This window comes from Aythya marila, assembly GCF_965140915.1.
Source record: "Aythya marila genome assembly, chromosome: 3".
NCBI lineage: Eukaryota > Metazoa > Chordata > Aves > Anseriformes > Anatidae > Aythya > Aythya marila.
The window spans coordinates 41,464,812-41,479,290 of record NC_139044.1 but is presented as its reverse complement, the minus strand read 5'-3'; the positions used below and the strand labels follow the sequence as shown (position 1 = coordinate 41,479,290).

Below are 14,479 nucleotides of genomic sequence, written 5' to 3'. Positions count from 1 at the left end.
TTCTCCTCGTTTTAACACTGCACATTTTTAACTTCAAGAAAAGCAAATCTGGTGAGTTCTGAGTTGCTTGTTTGACCCAGGAATTATATTACATACTTCACAAATCCTTAAGATGTTAATGCAAATAGAAGCGGGGAAAAAAAGTCTTTATATTTGCTTACTATGTCAATGGATATGTTCATGATTAATGACTTTTTGAAAATAACAGAAGTTCTGAATTTCAATAGTCATATTCTATAGTGGCTTAAGTGTAATATTCTTTATGGTACTCTATGTGTATGTAATTATTCGTAATAAGTTGACAAATCTGGGGGGCTGTATTCCACTATTAATTAGTGGAATCCAATTAGTGGATGTTTAATACTTTCTCTTTCTTTTGTAACAGTGAAATAAATATAAATTGGTATGACCCGTAGCAGAAAGTATAGATGGAAGTGTTAATTGAGTAACGCTGATCTTTTCAAGAGATTCACCACAAATGTATATGAGACTCTTAATCTTTTTTTGATGGGGGGGAAAAAACACAATAATGCTTATGGTAACCCAGTTTTACAAATGTCAAAGAAATCAAGGAGACACACGGTTTACATTCTTTCTTTTGTTTGTGTGTTTGGCCTTTCCGTTCCACTAGCTAATGGATTTACTTCAACCAATGACGTCTCCAAGTTGCCCATTCTGTCAGTTACTGGAACTCTACATTCCCCGTCTCTTCAACAAAGAAGCAATCACAGTGGTATTTCAATAGAAAAACAAAGAGCTATCAATATTATACCAAGGCCTCGACCTTCTTCTGTAAGAAGTAAAATTGATTCATGGCAGATTATTCCACGTGTTAATAAACCGAACTCTAAAGACCCTGAATGTTCAGAAGGCAATACAGATCCAGATGTTAACTTCTTGCCAGATACTGAGGAAAGAACTAACTGCCACATGCCTTCATTACTTGATATTGATGTGGAAGGTCAAAACAGAGACTGTACTGTACCTTTATGTAGAATGAAGAGCAAAACTTGCCGGCCATCTATATATGAACTGGAAAGAGAGTTTCTGTCTTAAGTGCCTTTTTAAAATGTTTGCTTTTTAAAGGAGAACAAATATAAAATTCTTGTCCGTCTAATGCTTTGTGCTGCTGTTTTCTGATGTACTGTGACAAGTAGTACCAAAATTATTAAAATGGGCAGCTAATTAAGAAACTATAATAGGTGCCTTTTTCACATATTTCTTGGAATCCCAACTAGTAATTCTACAAGCACAATGCTGCAAAATAGTTTTCTAGATGAAGTTGCTGAGCATATTTTGAACGATTAAAATAATGTATCCACCTCCTTTTGCAGTGTCACATACATTTTCCTTCCTTTTAGAATTTTTTATTAGAAATTCAACATTTGCACATTGAAAAACTGAACAATGTAAAATAACGTTATATTCAGTGAAAAAGTGTTTCACATAAATGGGGATTATCTGCAGCTAGACTCTAGGCCCTGTAGAATTTGGGAAGGGGGTAGGGATTAAGATGCCAGTGTAGAAGTTCACTCTATTAAATGCCTTGTTTCTTTTTAGCCTGTTATACTGGAATTGGTTAAGGACCAGCAGCTGCATTTGCAGTCTTTGTCCTTGGTTTTTGAGAAAACTTTCAACTGTGTGCATTAGTTTCTCCAGAAAGTTGTACTGATTGTATAAACACTTAGGTTTCAGCCACTGTATCAATTTGAGAGGGTAAACGTTAGTATTTTGATTGGATTAAAGGTATTTGACATACTTTCTAATGTGAAACAACATTCCTGGTAGGTAAGGATACACTGGAATGTAAATATTTGTACTCTTAACGTTTTGAAGATTGCAGTGTTTGCACTGAAAAAAAATATTCTTGGTTTGGGATTTTTTTTGTTTGTGATGGAGGGGGTTGTGCACCCCTTTCTGCCTCTCTCCCTCCCCTCATTTTTTTTTAAATTCTGCTGCACCTTGTATTGGGAAAAGTTGATGGGGTTAAGGATGACTGTTTTTTGCTTTTAAGTGATATAACTGCATTTTACTGCACTCAGATTTTAGAGCAGCAAAAACAAATTAAATTAAACTGGAAAAAAAAAATATTACCTCAAGTTACTACTGATTGCCCAGTTATTCATATTTAATAATTAAAGGGCAGAAAGAGATGTTCTTAACTGTTTTTCAGGGATAGAAAGGTTCCAGAAAGTTCCAGGTTGTTAGTTGTGGTGGGAGGGACATTTAACCTTGATTTTAAAAATAAAAAATAAAAAAAAAAAAATCCAGTTTCACTAAATGAATAAGTAAAACCAAGTGTATGGTCTACTTTGTCTCATGAATGCATTCCTTCTAGAATTAAATGAATAGCCGTTATATTCCAGTATTTGAAATCTTATTTTTGCATATCATTTGATAAATAATTTTCATAAATAAGGTTAGATCATGTTAGAATAAAACTACCACGTTCTCCTCAGAACAGTGTTTTGCTGAGGCCTTTGTTTTATATGTTCTTCTTTCCCGTGGGGTCTGGGAGTTCAGTTGTTAAGTAGAATACACAATTACTTAAAAGTTTCAAAGCCAAGGAATTGAAAAAGAAAGTTTCTATTTGAAGACTGGTATGCAGTTTGCTGGTTACCTTGAGAATGACAGATAAAATTGCACGTACAAAATCATGAATTCTTAGTCATGCAGAGCAGAACACAGACTTGTAACTTCCCAGGTCTCAAAGTGAGAATAGAAAAGGATTTCCTTAAAGTATTATCTTTACCAAAAGTGAAGACATAACCACTAGTTGTCTGTAAAGCTAGATTCATGCATAGCAGGTTAAGTTATTACATTCTGTTCAAACATGTTTTTATTTCAGTAATCTTAGTTCATTGTCAACATGATTCAAGTTGCATGCTGTTCTTTGACTTTTCTTTAAACTCAGTTTCATCAGACTACTTAGTAGATGAAATCTATTCCAATTATAATACAAAATGTTTTCATAAAGTAGTCAATTATGTAATGCACATGGATCAAATCTTAAATATAGTTTGCTAGCAGATTTATCTTCAGGGCATCATTAGAAATGTGGAACACTGTGTATTTCAACTCTTTCTTGATCAATTATTCTGATGCAACACTGAGAGAAAAGGAGTTATTGTATTACATGTTTCTGAAGGAAGTATCAAGGTCTGCCTTTCTGCAGGAAAATCTCAGGTGCTGAAGTAATTTTGACCTGCAAACTTTTGTTCTCTACTTTAAAAGGTTTATATCACTTTGTGGAATTTTACACCCTACATCTTGTAATCAGTAGTATCGGCATAAAATGCCCTTTGTGGACTCCATTATTTTCACTTATCAGTGGCTTATCTCTTTTGTATTAAACAAAAATTTCTATTTCTGTTCCGTGGATAGTTTTGCATGAGAATGGGTCATATGTTATGATCTGCCCGGCATCTTATAACTAATTTAGAAATATGTATTCCACCTCTCATTCTGAGAGCATTTAGGTAAGCCGTCTCAAATGTGTTTCTTTTGTTATATAGCCTTTTTAAGCTATCATTGTTTTTCATAGTTTCATAGGTCAGTCTTCACTGAAATTAAAAAAAGAGAAAAAACACTGCAATCATGGTTTAGCAGTCTCTGTTTCACTTGTCACCAGAGAAACTTTTTGTAAAGCTATGGTAATCTGGTGTGCATTAAGTGATCTGTCTTGGTTAAGGTATATTTATTTCAACATAGGTTAATAGTCTGACCAAATAATAAACTGTGTTGATTGTTTTAGCATAAAACTGAAGGTGCTCACACAACAAAGATGAACACTTGACATGCTGTTTTACAAGACCTGATGATTTAAATGTTTTTTATTTAAAAAAATAAATGTTTTGTAGCTACTGTGTTGCAAAGTGACCTGGATTTTCTTGAAAATTATATTTTAATGCTATCTTAACTTGTACAAAGGAGTTCTTCAGGGAGTAACCAGGAACTGTGGCCAGCCTGTTCTTGGAACATTTGAATGTGATTGTTACTTTAAGATTAATTATCCAGCACAGCAATGTGAATGTTCCTGTAATTTCTTGCAGTTGGTGTGGGCAGAATCATATGGTGTATGCTCGTTCTTTCTTGTGTGTGAATGTACTTCTTTTGATGCTTTTACAACGGTGGCTGTGTATCGTAGAATCGTTAAGGTTGGAAAAGACTTTCAAGATGATCTGGTCCAGCCATCGTCCTAATACCAATGTCACCCACTAAACCATGTCCCTAAGCACCGTGTCCAACCCTTAGAGGTGGTATGGCAGTAGATGTAAATAAATTCTGCATCTGATTCAGCATCAAGAGTACAGGTAAGGATTTTTATTTATTTACTTAAGAGAATGAAGGGTTTTTTTTTTTTTTTTTTTTTTTTTTTTTTTTTTTTTTGTAATAGCTTCTATTGCTGCCTTTTAACTTCCCTTTTCCTTTTCCCCATGGGCTTATTAGCCCATCTTTGGGTAGAGAGGTGAGGAAGTATCTGTTTGCACAGTAGCAACAGTCACCATAATAATTTCTAGCGATGCAGTGAAATTAAAAGCTGTCAGGCCCGTCTTACAAACATACCTGTGTGGAGCTTTCAGTGAGGCTGCCTAGCTAACAAATATTCATGTGGCCAGTGAGTGTCAGTATAGAGCCCAGATGGGAATACTTACAAGCCAAGCTGCACAGGCTATTTATTTTATAGGCAGTGTTACAACAGTAATATTAAGATCTGCATGTAGCAGTGTGGCAAGGGAAGAGATCCTGTCTCTCATTAGCCACCTCTTAATATAACTAGGTAGATTACCACAGTGCATGCAGCATGAGACTTTATCCAGTATATCTTTCGTTGTGAGCTAAGGGTACTTAAGGTTTTATAGCTTTAGATATTCTAAACTAATGCCAGAGAGTCCTTGCAAGTATGTAACAGGCTTTTTCCTGATCATAAGTGAAAATGAGCAAACCAAACTTGAGTTAAATATCTCAATGCTGTTAGAAATCCAGTATCTTCTGTGATCTGTTAGTCGATAGTTTTCTTCCATAGAATCACAGAATATCCTGAGTTGGAAGCAACCCACAAGGAACACTGAGTCCAACTCCTGACCCTACACAGGACTACTCAAAAATCAGACCATATGTCTGAGCGCGTTGTCCAAATGCTTGAACTCCAACAGGCTTAGTGCTGTGACCACTTCCCTGGGGAGCCTATTTGGTGCCTTAGACAAAAAGCTTTTTCTTCTGATAGTATGGAGACCAGATATACAGAGCTATGTGAGTAGGATGGATTTACCCATCTGTTTCACAGAACCACAGAATTGCTTAGGTTGGAAGAGGCCTCGGAGATAATATAGTCTGCCCCCACCCCCTGCTTAAGTAGGATCAGCCTGAGCAGGTTGCTCAGGACCATGTCCAGTCAAGTTTTGAATATCTCTACAGATGGAGACTTAAGAACCTCTCTGCAGAGAGAAAGAATAGGGCTATTCATTCCTCTCGCAGTTCTGTAAAGCATGTGAATAATTTAAAAGTTCCTAACCTCCTTTTTATGGCAGACAGGATTGGGCAATAAAATTTTATGAAGCCTTTTTACTCTTCTACCTTCCAGATTAAAAGAGTTGTTTGTTTTTTCTGTTATGAGGTAGAAAAAAATGGCATCTAAATGTTATCAACAGTTGGAGGGGCACAAGATTTTCCCATGTGCGATGGAGAGGTAGTCGTGCTAGGAAGCAGCTGGATCAAACATCAAGTGTATCTGCCAGCAGTCTAGGTAAGTCAAAGACATCACATATATTGCCCAGTGACGTTAAGCTATATTGAGTGCATTGTTCCTGGAAGTGCTGGATTATCCCTTCTAGGCTATTTCTAGGGGCAGGGTATTCACTGGTCAGATGCGCTCTTAACTCTTAGAGAAATGAATATGCAAGTGCCATCTGAAATGTTTAAGGCAGAGCTGATAATGGTGTTTCCATCAGCCATGGTAGTTGTCATCAAAATGCCTACTTTTCTCACTGAAGAACACCTGAAATTATCCCTACTGCTCCCTTCTTGGTAGTGAAAATCTTCGTCACCAAGGCCCTGGTTGCTTCTCATTTGGGATGCAGCTACCTGATGGCTGGTTCCTGGGACTGGCGCAGAGACACCCTATTTTACCCACTTGTTAGATGTTTGCAAGCAAGGGAACAGTCTTGTCTTATCACAGGGAAACTGCTTTTCCCTCCAATAGCTAGAAGTTTTCTGCTTCTAACTGTTAATGGGGTTAGGATTTTTGATTGTCCCTTAGCCAATTTAGACCCAGCAGAAGTGAGGGGATTTTTTTTTATCATGGGTGCACTCCTGTGGTTAAGCAAATTCTGTTGTTTTTATAGATCCAGACCACTAAGAGATACCTGTTCTGATGTTATCTATAGCTAGAAGATCTAAAGAACAGATACTGTCTACAATAATATCACATTGGATAACTGACTGCAAAAGGAATGTTGAGGGCATCATAGCATGTGGCCACCACCTATGATGTATTTAGCAAGTTGGAGGACTCTACAGAATATATTTGTTCAGGCTTGCAGAGTTGCCATGTGAAACTCTTTCCAGAGTTATGCTAAGAATTGAATAGTATATTTAGGAGAAAAATGTACCTTAGACCATTTATTTATGTATTAGGGATTCTGAATCTCTTACAGGATATCTGGGGTACTCTGTGGTTGTGCGTTATATATTTGTAGATTCTCTTTTACCTGTAAATATTTTCATAGATGCTTTTTAGATGTTTTTCTCCCTTTACCTTTAAAACCTCTTCAGACTTCTAGAGCTTTGAAGGAAGAAGGATGGACACTGCTATTCCTATCTGGCTGCATGTGAGCCAAACAGAGGGGTCTGGCTTATGTGTCCCCCAACAGATATTACTGAAGGTAGTTCTCTGACAAAAAGCAGTATGTAAAGGTCTCTATAGTACGAAAATGTAATTTCATATTGTGGACAATGTCAAAAGATGTTCTGTAGACATCATCTGATGTTGTTCAGGGTGTTTGCACTGATGTGATTGCCACACCAAGGGGCAACAAAATGTGTTCTCTTCTTGCCCTCTATATGTATAGGCACTGTGTCACTGTTGACTCAAATCTGCTCGTTAGCAAATGCTGATGTGTTTCCTAGGTCTTTTTCTTTACCAGTTTCTCTGGTTTTTCTGTTTCTTTCTATTGCTGGCAGTATGCCCAGGAATTTGGTTCGGGACTTCTTAGGACGGATTGATCCCATAGATCAATCTGCTGTCATCAAACAGCTCTGTTTCTGTGGTAGGAGGCACCACCGAGATGTTTACTTATTTTTGTTTTAACAATGATACCCCAACAGTAAAAACACATCAGCTCTCCCATGTTTACAGACACATTTATCGTATTCCATTTCAGCCTTTTCTTTACTAGGGAAAGCCATCCTTCCTCCTGAACAACATCCTAGAAATTACATCCCTCTCTGGGCTCTCTATTGCTTTCAGAGTTTGGGAGGGAGGCAAAGCAGTGTCCAAAAATCCCTAGCTGAGACCTTTACTGGCATCATCTGTGACAACGTCAACAGCCTTGTCATGGTCAAAATACATCTGGTACTTCTCCCATTGCCAGATGGCTTGTTATCCTGTTGTATGAAGAAATCATGTTAATTTGTCAAGTCTTGTCAAACACTGTAGCTGCCACTTGTCACCTTTTGAGGTGCTTTCAGAGTGTCCTGATTGGACTGGGGTTGTGGGGTGTTCTTTTGTTTTTTGTTTTTTTGTTTTTTAATGGAGCAGGTACATTACAAACTAGCTTGCTCACTCTGTTTTTTCAAATGTTTGAAAAAACAATGAACAAACAAAAGCCCCACCATCTGTTCTTTTCTACAGTATCTTTCTTTTCTGTGGTTCTTAGAAATGACTGCTCCAATCAGATCGGATAGGTTCATCAAGCCCAACTAATTAGGAGTTTATTTTTCCCCACTTTCCAAGCTTTCCCTAGCCTGCTTTTTACCTATTTACATTGAAGCCTTACCTTTACTTGCTGGCTTTAATTGTGGTAGGAGCTGCTTAACATCTGATCTGTTTTAGAAAAAGAATGATGCAAACAAGATCACGAAGACTTAAGATTTCTTGGTATCAACTAATGAGGTGATGGTTTTGTCTGACTGCTGGGAATTATAGCTTCACTTTCCTTGTGGTAGTGGTGGTAGTTGATTGGTTTTATTCCTACTGTACTTATAAAATCACTTTTTTTTTCTTCCAGTTTCACATCATTTTTTCCTCCATGTACTCTTACCATTTTTCTAAACTTCCTTTTCTTCAGCCTTGTATTTTTAATTGGTAAAAAAAATTCACAATTTACCCAAGTTATCTGTCTTCTGTGGTTTCATTTCTCTCAAACTGAAGTAGCTTGAAGCCATGACCTTGATCCAAGGATTCTAATTTTTTCCCTTACACTTTTCAGCCTGTGCTCAGGTCCTTCAGGTATTTTTATTAGTTTGGGGGAGGGAGACTGAGTGTACCCTTTTTGGAGTAAATTCAGAGACTTTTAATATCTGTGGTTCTTCCTATATTTTGGACTACCAAGCGAGCATATGAATCTTTTGATAACTAAACTAAAGACTCCATCTGTTTTTTATTCTTGAATAATCTTTGTATTTTATTATTTGTATTCTGGTTATGATACTTCCTATAAATTGTGTTAATTGACTAATCATGTTTATTGTATTAAGACTTTCAGCTCTGCCTCATCCTTACTGGGGTGTTATACAACCATCCAATACCAGTTTTATCTACTCTTTTCTCTCCCTTTGCCTTATTGTGTCCATATTCATAAATAAATGTGTTCTGTCTCAACATCAAGGATGCCTTACTATTTCCCTGCATGTTAAGGAATCAACGTGATAGAGGGAGTCTAAGAGTTTGTCTATGTAGGCTTGTCCCTAATGGTGTCTGATACCAAAGAGTTAAAAACACTATATCTAAATGTTATCAATTCAGTGACCTCTCCCATGCCACTTTCAGCAATAATTAACAGTGCTGTTTCAAGAGAGATTTCAGAAATGTGCCTATGTAATTAAGTTGGATCAATGCAGCCACCTTAGTACTTCAGGAGTTGTGCAAATGCTTTAGAAGGTCAATTAGACTTAAGCTTTTAAGAACTTTTACTTACATCTGATTAAATGCTGTCGTCTTGCTTTGATATTTAATATTTAGTTCTGGAAATGCTGAACAGCAGCTTCTAAAATAGGTTTACTCCTCTGTTTTTCAGTGCAATGAGTTCAGGGAAGTTGTAACTGCAGGCAGTACAATCTGGAGATAAGGCCACAGTTCCAGGCCAGGCTTGGCATTTGATCTTGGTCGAGCCAATTCACTTATTTGTAGCTTGTAAACTCTGGCTCTGGTCAGTAAGGCAAACATAATTATTCCATCCTTTTCCGTAATGCACTTAGTGAACTGCAGCCAAAGTCACCGTGTTTCGCTGGTAAACAACAGCTACAGCAGAGTTAATACCTTAACTTTACACACACAGTAGCACTAATTCTTAGCCTGGGAACTGAATACACAGCCAGCTGTACATACTTTTATTTCAAAGCACAGGTTTCTAGAAGTTAAACTTTAACTTTGTTAAGGAATGCTTCCAATAAGAGCTGTCTGCAATGATTTAACCAGTAACTGCCGCATTAGGGAAATAATTACATTAAGTTTAGTAGTTTAAGATTCTAATAATTGGTCAAAGATATTAAAACTTAGCATTGATTTCTTGTTTTATAAAACAAATGCTGTTTTGTTGTTGCCCCTATCCCAAATCCATTAAAATACTAAGTCTGTCTTTTTTGTCTGAATAAAAGGACTCAACTACTGCTGCTTAATATTACTCTTGTAAAAGCTTCATCATCTAATTGCTCCCCACTTATGAGAGGGCAGGGAATAAGAAAGTCTTCCTAAAGAAGAATGATGTTACAGCCTATTGGCCTAAATGTCAGGAGGAGTTCCCCACGCTGTTCTTCACAGTAGCACTTCTCTCTTGGAACAATTCTTTACCTTGGAGATGGGATTTAATAAATTAATGTGAAACATAAAGATGAGGGAGGAGAAGAGATACTCCATTATCCAGATTGAGGCATCTGACTGTACACAAATAAGTACCTACTGTGAATTGGAAGAAGTAAGAGCTCTGAATGGGTCTCTGGAGGCTTAATTGATGGTATAGAAAGGCTTGGCTTATAACTGAGCTACAGAAATTGAATGCCGAAGGCTAAACTGTAAGTCTCATCTCTCTGAAGTACAGATTGTGCAGTAGTATATTGCAGAGCTAGTGAGAGGAACAGCTCATTACTACCAACACTCACTGCCAAAATATCTGTATGCTATAAGGGTATGAATATGAGATACAAGAAGTCACTAACTTTGAAAGAAGGTGAGGTTTGGGGTCCTCCAGCTTCACATTCCAAAGGAAAGCAGTTGATGGAAGAGCAACTACATAACAGCTCTGCATGATGACGAGTTGGTTGTTTAAACAAGCCAAAAGTAGGGCTCTCTGCCTTTTCAAGCTACTCCTTTGAAGACCTCAACAGTTGTTTTCTTCAAAGCCTGTACTGGTTGTCTTTTCTTATCTTTACTTCTGAGCATGTAGCCTTTGGTGTTACTGTGGCTGTAACCTGCTTACCATGTTTGTATATAAGTGGTGTGATATTTGCGGGCAATCAGGGATCTATGTGAAATCACAGTGGTGAATGACAGCCATTCTGTTTTCTTTCAATGATATGTTGCTTATAGTTGTTTTAGATGCAAAGCTGGTTGGGACTTTCCAATAACGCTTTTTCAAAAAAAAAAAAAAAAAAAAAAAAAAGAAAGGAAGAAAAGCAAAATTGCCAAAGCCAGAACTCTGTGAAAGTCTGTTTTTGATGATATTGATTCATCCTCAGTTTATCTCTAGGATCCCAAAGGTTTCCCATCACTGGAAAACTTATGAGCTCCTTTATTAAACTAGAGGTGTCCTAACATGACACCTTGTATTTACTTGGGCTTCGTGTATCACCTTGGATTTCTTACACTGAGGTGATTTTCTTATTAATGGGATATTTTTGAAGTAGTGTTTGTCACACGCTATGAAATCATGTGTGACATCATGAAATACATAAATGTCAAAAGTTCTGGGTTTTGTGTGTTTTTTTTGTTTTTTTTTTTGAAACAGAAGACAGAATAATTCCTAAGAGGAATCTTCAACTTCAAGATAATGTATTTTGAATAAGATGCTAAAAACCAACAACTTAAGCTCTTTTTCTTAATGGTAGAAAACCAGCGTTCAAATCCTGGCCAGACTTATGCATACCTTTAAATACCCCGATCACAAAAACAAATTCCACACTTTTTACCCTGAGCTATTGTCCAGAGCTGTTAGCTGGGACCTCATATAGCAAGGTATAACTGATTGCATTTCCACAACTACTGTTGTCATTCCTCTCTGACCTTAGTCTCATACATTTGTCTTAGGATTTTAAACAATGCTATAAATGCCTTTTGGAAGGTGTGATGGAAGCCTAAGATTTTCTAGATTTAATAAGGTTGCATTTGTTTACTCTTTGTGCTGGATGTTTTCCTTTTGACTGAAAAGTATACTAGTTCTTATAAGACCTACTGTAATCAACACTCAGATTTAACTTGAATCATCACGTGATGAATAGATGAGAAATAGTAAAGGAAAAGTGCCATCTTATAAACTCACGGACTTCAGACCAGCTACTAGAGATGAAGTTTGCCCAGTGTCATTTTGTGCATCACATTAATATGATGAGAGACTAAAGAGGAAACTGAGATTTAGTCACCTATGGGGCCAAAATCAAAGTCTCAGAAGTCTTAATCATGTTCTTACTCTGGTGATCAGCTGTATTCTTTTGAGCAAGACTAATAGAGAGCAAAAAGTCTTTTGAGCAACTTAAATGCATGTAAGAACTGCATGTTCTCTGCTCCCACAAAATTAGCATGCATCTGCTTCCCTCAGTTGAGAGCTGAAATACCAAAATAAATACATTCCCTTTAACAGCTTTTTTCACTTATGATGGCTATTTAAAACACACTAATTTTCTGGTACTCAAGGCTGCAAGAACAGGTAAAAGCTGCCTTCTCTTCCCTCTGGCCCATACTGATAGTGGCAGCAGAAGAGTGGAGCTGTTACCTATTCAAATATAAATATTTGACACCTGCTTGTTCCTCCTGATTATGAGGAAAAATGAACTTCAGCCCATTCACTTAGCAAACCTAGTTAGGTTTCTAATTCCTCCAGCAACAGTGGGAATGTGCTCACTGCCAAATCCACCTGCTGCTCACAGTGATGAAGTTAGAAACAGCAAAATCAGCTGAGGGAAAAGATTGTCTTTAATTGGAAACACAAGGATCATCTTGCAGATTAGTTTCAGTATAGAACATTGAACCTCATGCTCCTAATTAACTATTTAGGCATTTAACTGTAAGGTATGGATCCTGACTAGCCCTTGGGCAGAGGGAGGGGATCTGGGAGTTGAGGAGGAATGGAAACAGGTCCCTGCTCGACATCGCAGGCGATGCCCTCCCCTTCCGGCCCCACCTTCCCAGGTGCCCTTACACAACAGGTTTGAGGCCCTGGAGATTGAGAGGCCAGTGGGTGAGGAAGAGGTAGCAAGTGTTCCCAGGAGGATGCCTAGGGCGAGGAGGTCGACTCCATGCTTCAGGACTGCCTCCACCAAGAAAGGCAGAAGGGTTATTGTTGTGGGAGACTCTCTTCTTAGGGGAACAGAGGGCCCTATTTGTCGGCCTGACCCTACCCGTAGGGAAGTCTGCTGCCTCCCTGGGGCCAGGGTCAGGGACGTTGCCAGGAAGATTCCCAACCTGGTTCGCCCCTCAGACTATTATCCTCTTTTGATAGTCCAGGCAGGTATTGACGACATTGAAGAGAGAAGCCTGAAGGCTATCAAAAGAGACTTTAGGGGGCTGGGTCAGTTAGTGGATGGAGTGGGAGTGCAGGTGGTGTTTTCGTCCATCCCTACGGTGGTAGGGAGGGATACAGAGAGGACACGGAAAGCCCACCTGTTAAACACGTGGCTCAGGGGCTGGTGCCAACGCAGAAATCTTGGGTTTATCGACCATGGGGCACTTGACTCGGCACCCGGCCTGATGGCTGCAGACGGGTCCCTATCTTTTACGGGAAAAAGGATCCTGGGCCAGGAGCTGGCAGGGCTCATTGAGAGGGCTTTAAACTAGGTAAGAAGGGGGATGGGGCTGAAGCAAGGATTGTTGGAGCTGTGCCGGGGAAACAATGGCAAGGCCGGGGGATAAGGCAATGGCCCAGCTGAAGTGCATCTACACCAATGCACGCAGCATGGGTAAGAAACAGGAGGAGCTGGAAGCCATCGTGCAGCAGGCAGGCTACGACTTGGTTGCCATCACGGAGACGTGGTGGGACCAATCTCATGACTGCAGTGCTGCAATGACTGGCTATAAGCTCTTCAGAAGGGACAGGCAGCACAGAAGGGGTGGTGGTGTGGCTCTCTATATTAGAGAGTCTTTCGATGTTGTGGAACTCGAGGCTGGGAATGACAAGGTTGAGTCCCTTTGGGTTAGGATCGGCAGGAAGGCCAACAAGGCTAGCGTCCTGGTCGGGGTCTGCTATAGACCGCCGAACCAGGATGAGGAGACGGATGAGGAGTTCTACAGGCAGCTGACAGACGTTGCAAAATCGTCGGTGCTTGTTCTCGTGGGGGACTTCAACTTCCCTGACATATCCTGGAAGCACAACACAGCCCAGAGAAAGCAGTCTAGGAGGTTTCTGGAGAGCGTGGAAGATAGCTTCCTGATGCAGCTGGTTAGTGAGCCTACCAGGGGTGGCGCCCCGCTAGACCTTCTCTTCACAAACAGAGAAGGACTGGTGGAGGATGTGATTGTCGGGAGCTGTCTTGGGCAGAGTGACCACGAAATGGTGGAGTTCACTATTCTTGGCGAGGCCAGGAAGGGGACCAGTAAAACCGCTGTATTGGACTTCCGGAGGGCTGACTTTGAGCTGCTCAGGACACTGGTTGGCAGAGTCCCTTGGGAGGCGTTTCTGAAGGGCAGAGGAGTCCAGGAAGGCTGGGCGCTCTTCAAGAAGGAAATCTCAATGGCGCAGGAACGGTCTGTCCCCACGTGCCCAAAGACGAGCCAGTTTGGAAGAAGACCAGCGTGGCTGAACAGAGAGTTGTGGCTTGAGCTTAGGAGAAAAAAGAGGGTTTATAATCTTTGGAAAAGTGGGCAGGCCACTAGGGAGGACTATAAGGATGTTGCGAGGCTGTGCAGGGACAAAATTAGAAAGGCCAAAGCTCATCTGGAGCTCAATCTGGCTACTACCGTTAAAGATAACAAAAAAATATTTTTATAAATACATCAGCACAAAAAGGAGGACTAAGGAGAATCTCCATCCTTTACTGGATGCGGGGGGAAACCTAGTTACAAGAGATGAGGAAAAGGTGGAGGTGCTCAATGCCTTCTTCGCCTCAGTCTTTA

The 14,479-nt window shown here is 39.4% G+C and overlaps 1 protein-coding gene across 1 annotated transcript in view; it reads left to right on the top strand.

Moving 5' to 3' along the window:
* MAP3K21 (mitogen-activated protein kinase kinase kinase 21) overlaps positions 1-4,001 on the top strand; it is a gene marked incomplete at its 5' end in the record, with an annotated part of 43,185 nt that extends 39,184 nt beyond the window's left edge. The window contains one exon of the mRNA XM_082756158.1: positions 632-4,001. Coding sequence (XP_082612284.1) covers positions 632-1,056 — 425 coding nt within the window. The 3' untranslated portion in view covers positions 1,057-4,001. The remainder of the gene's footprint in view (positions 1-631) is intronic.
* Positions 4,002-14,479: the final 10,478 nt, after the last annotated feature.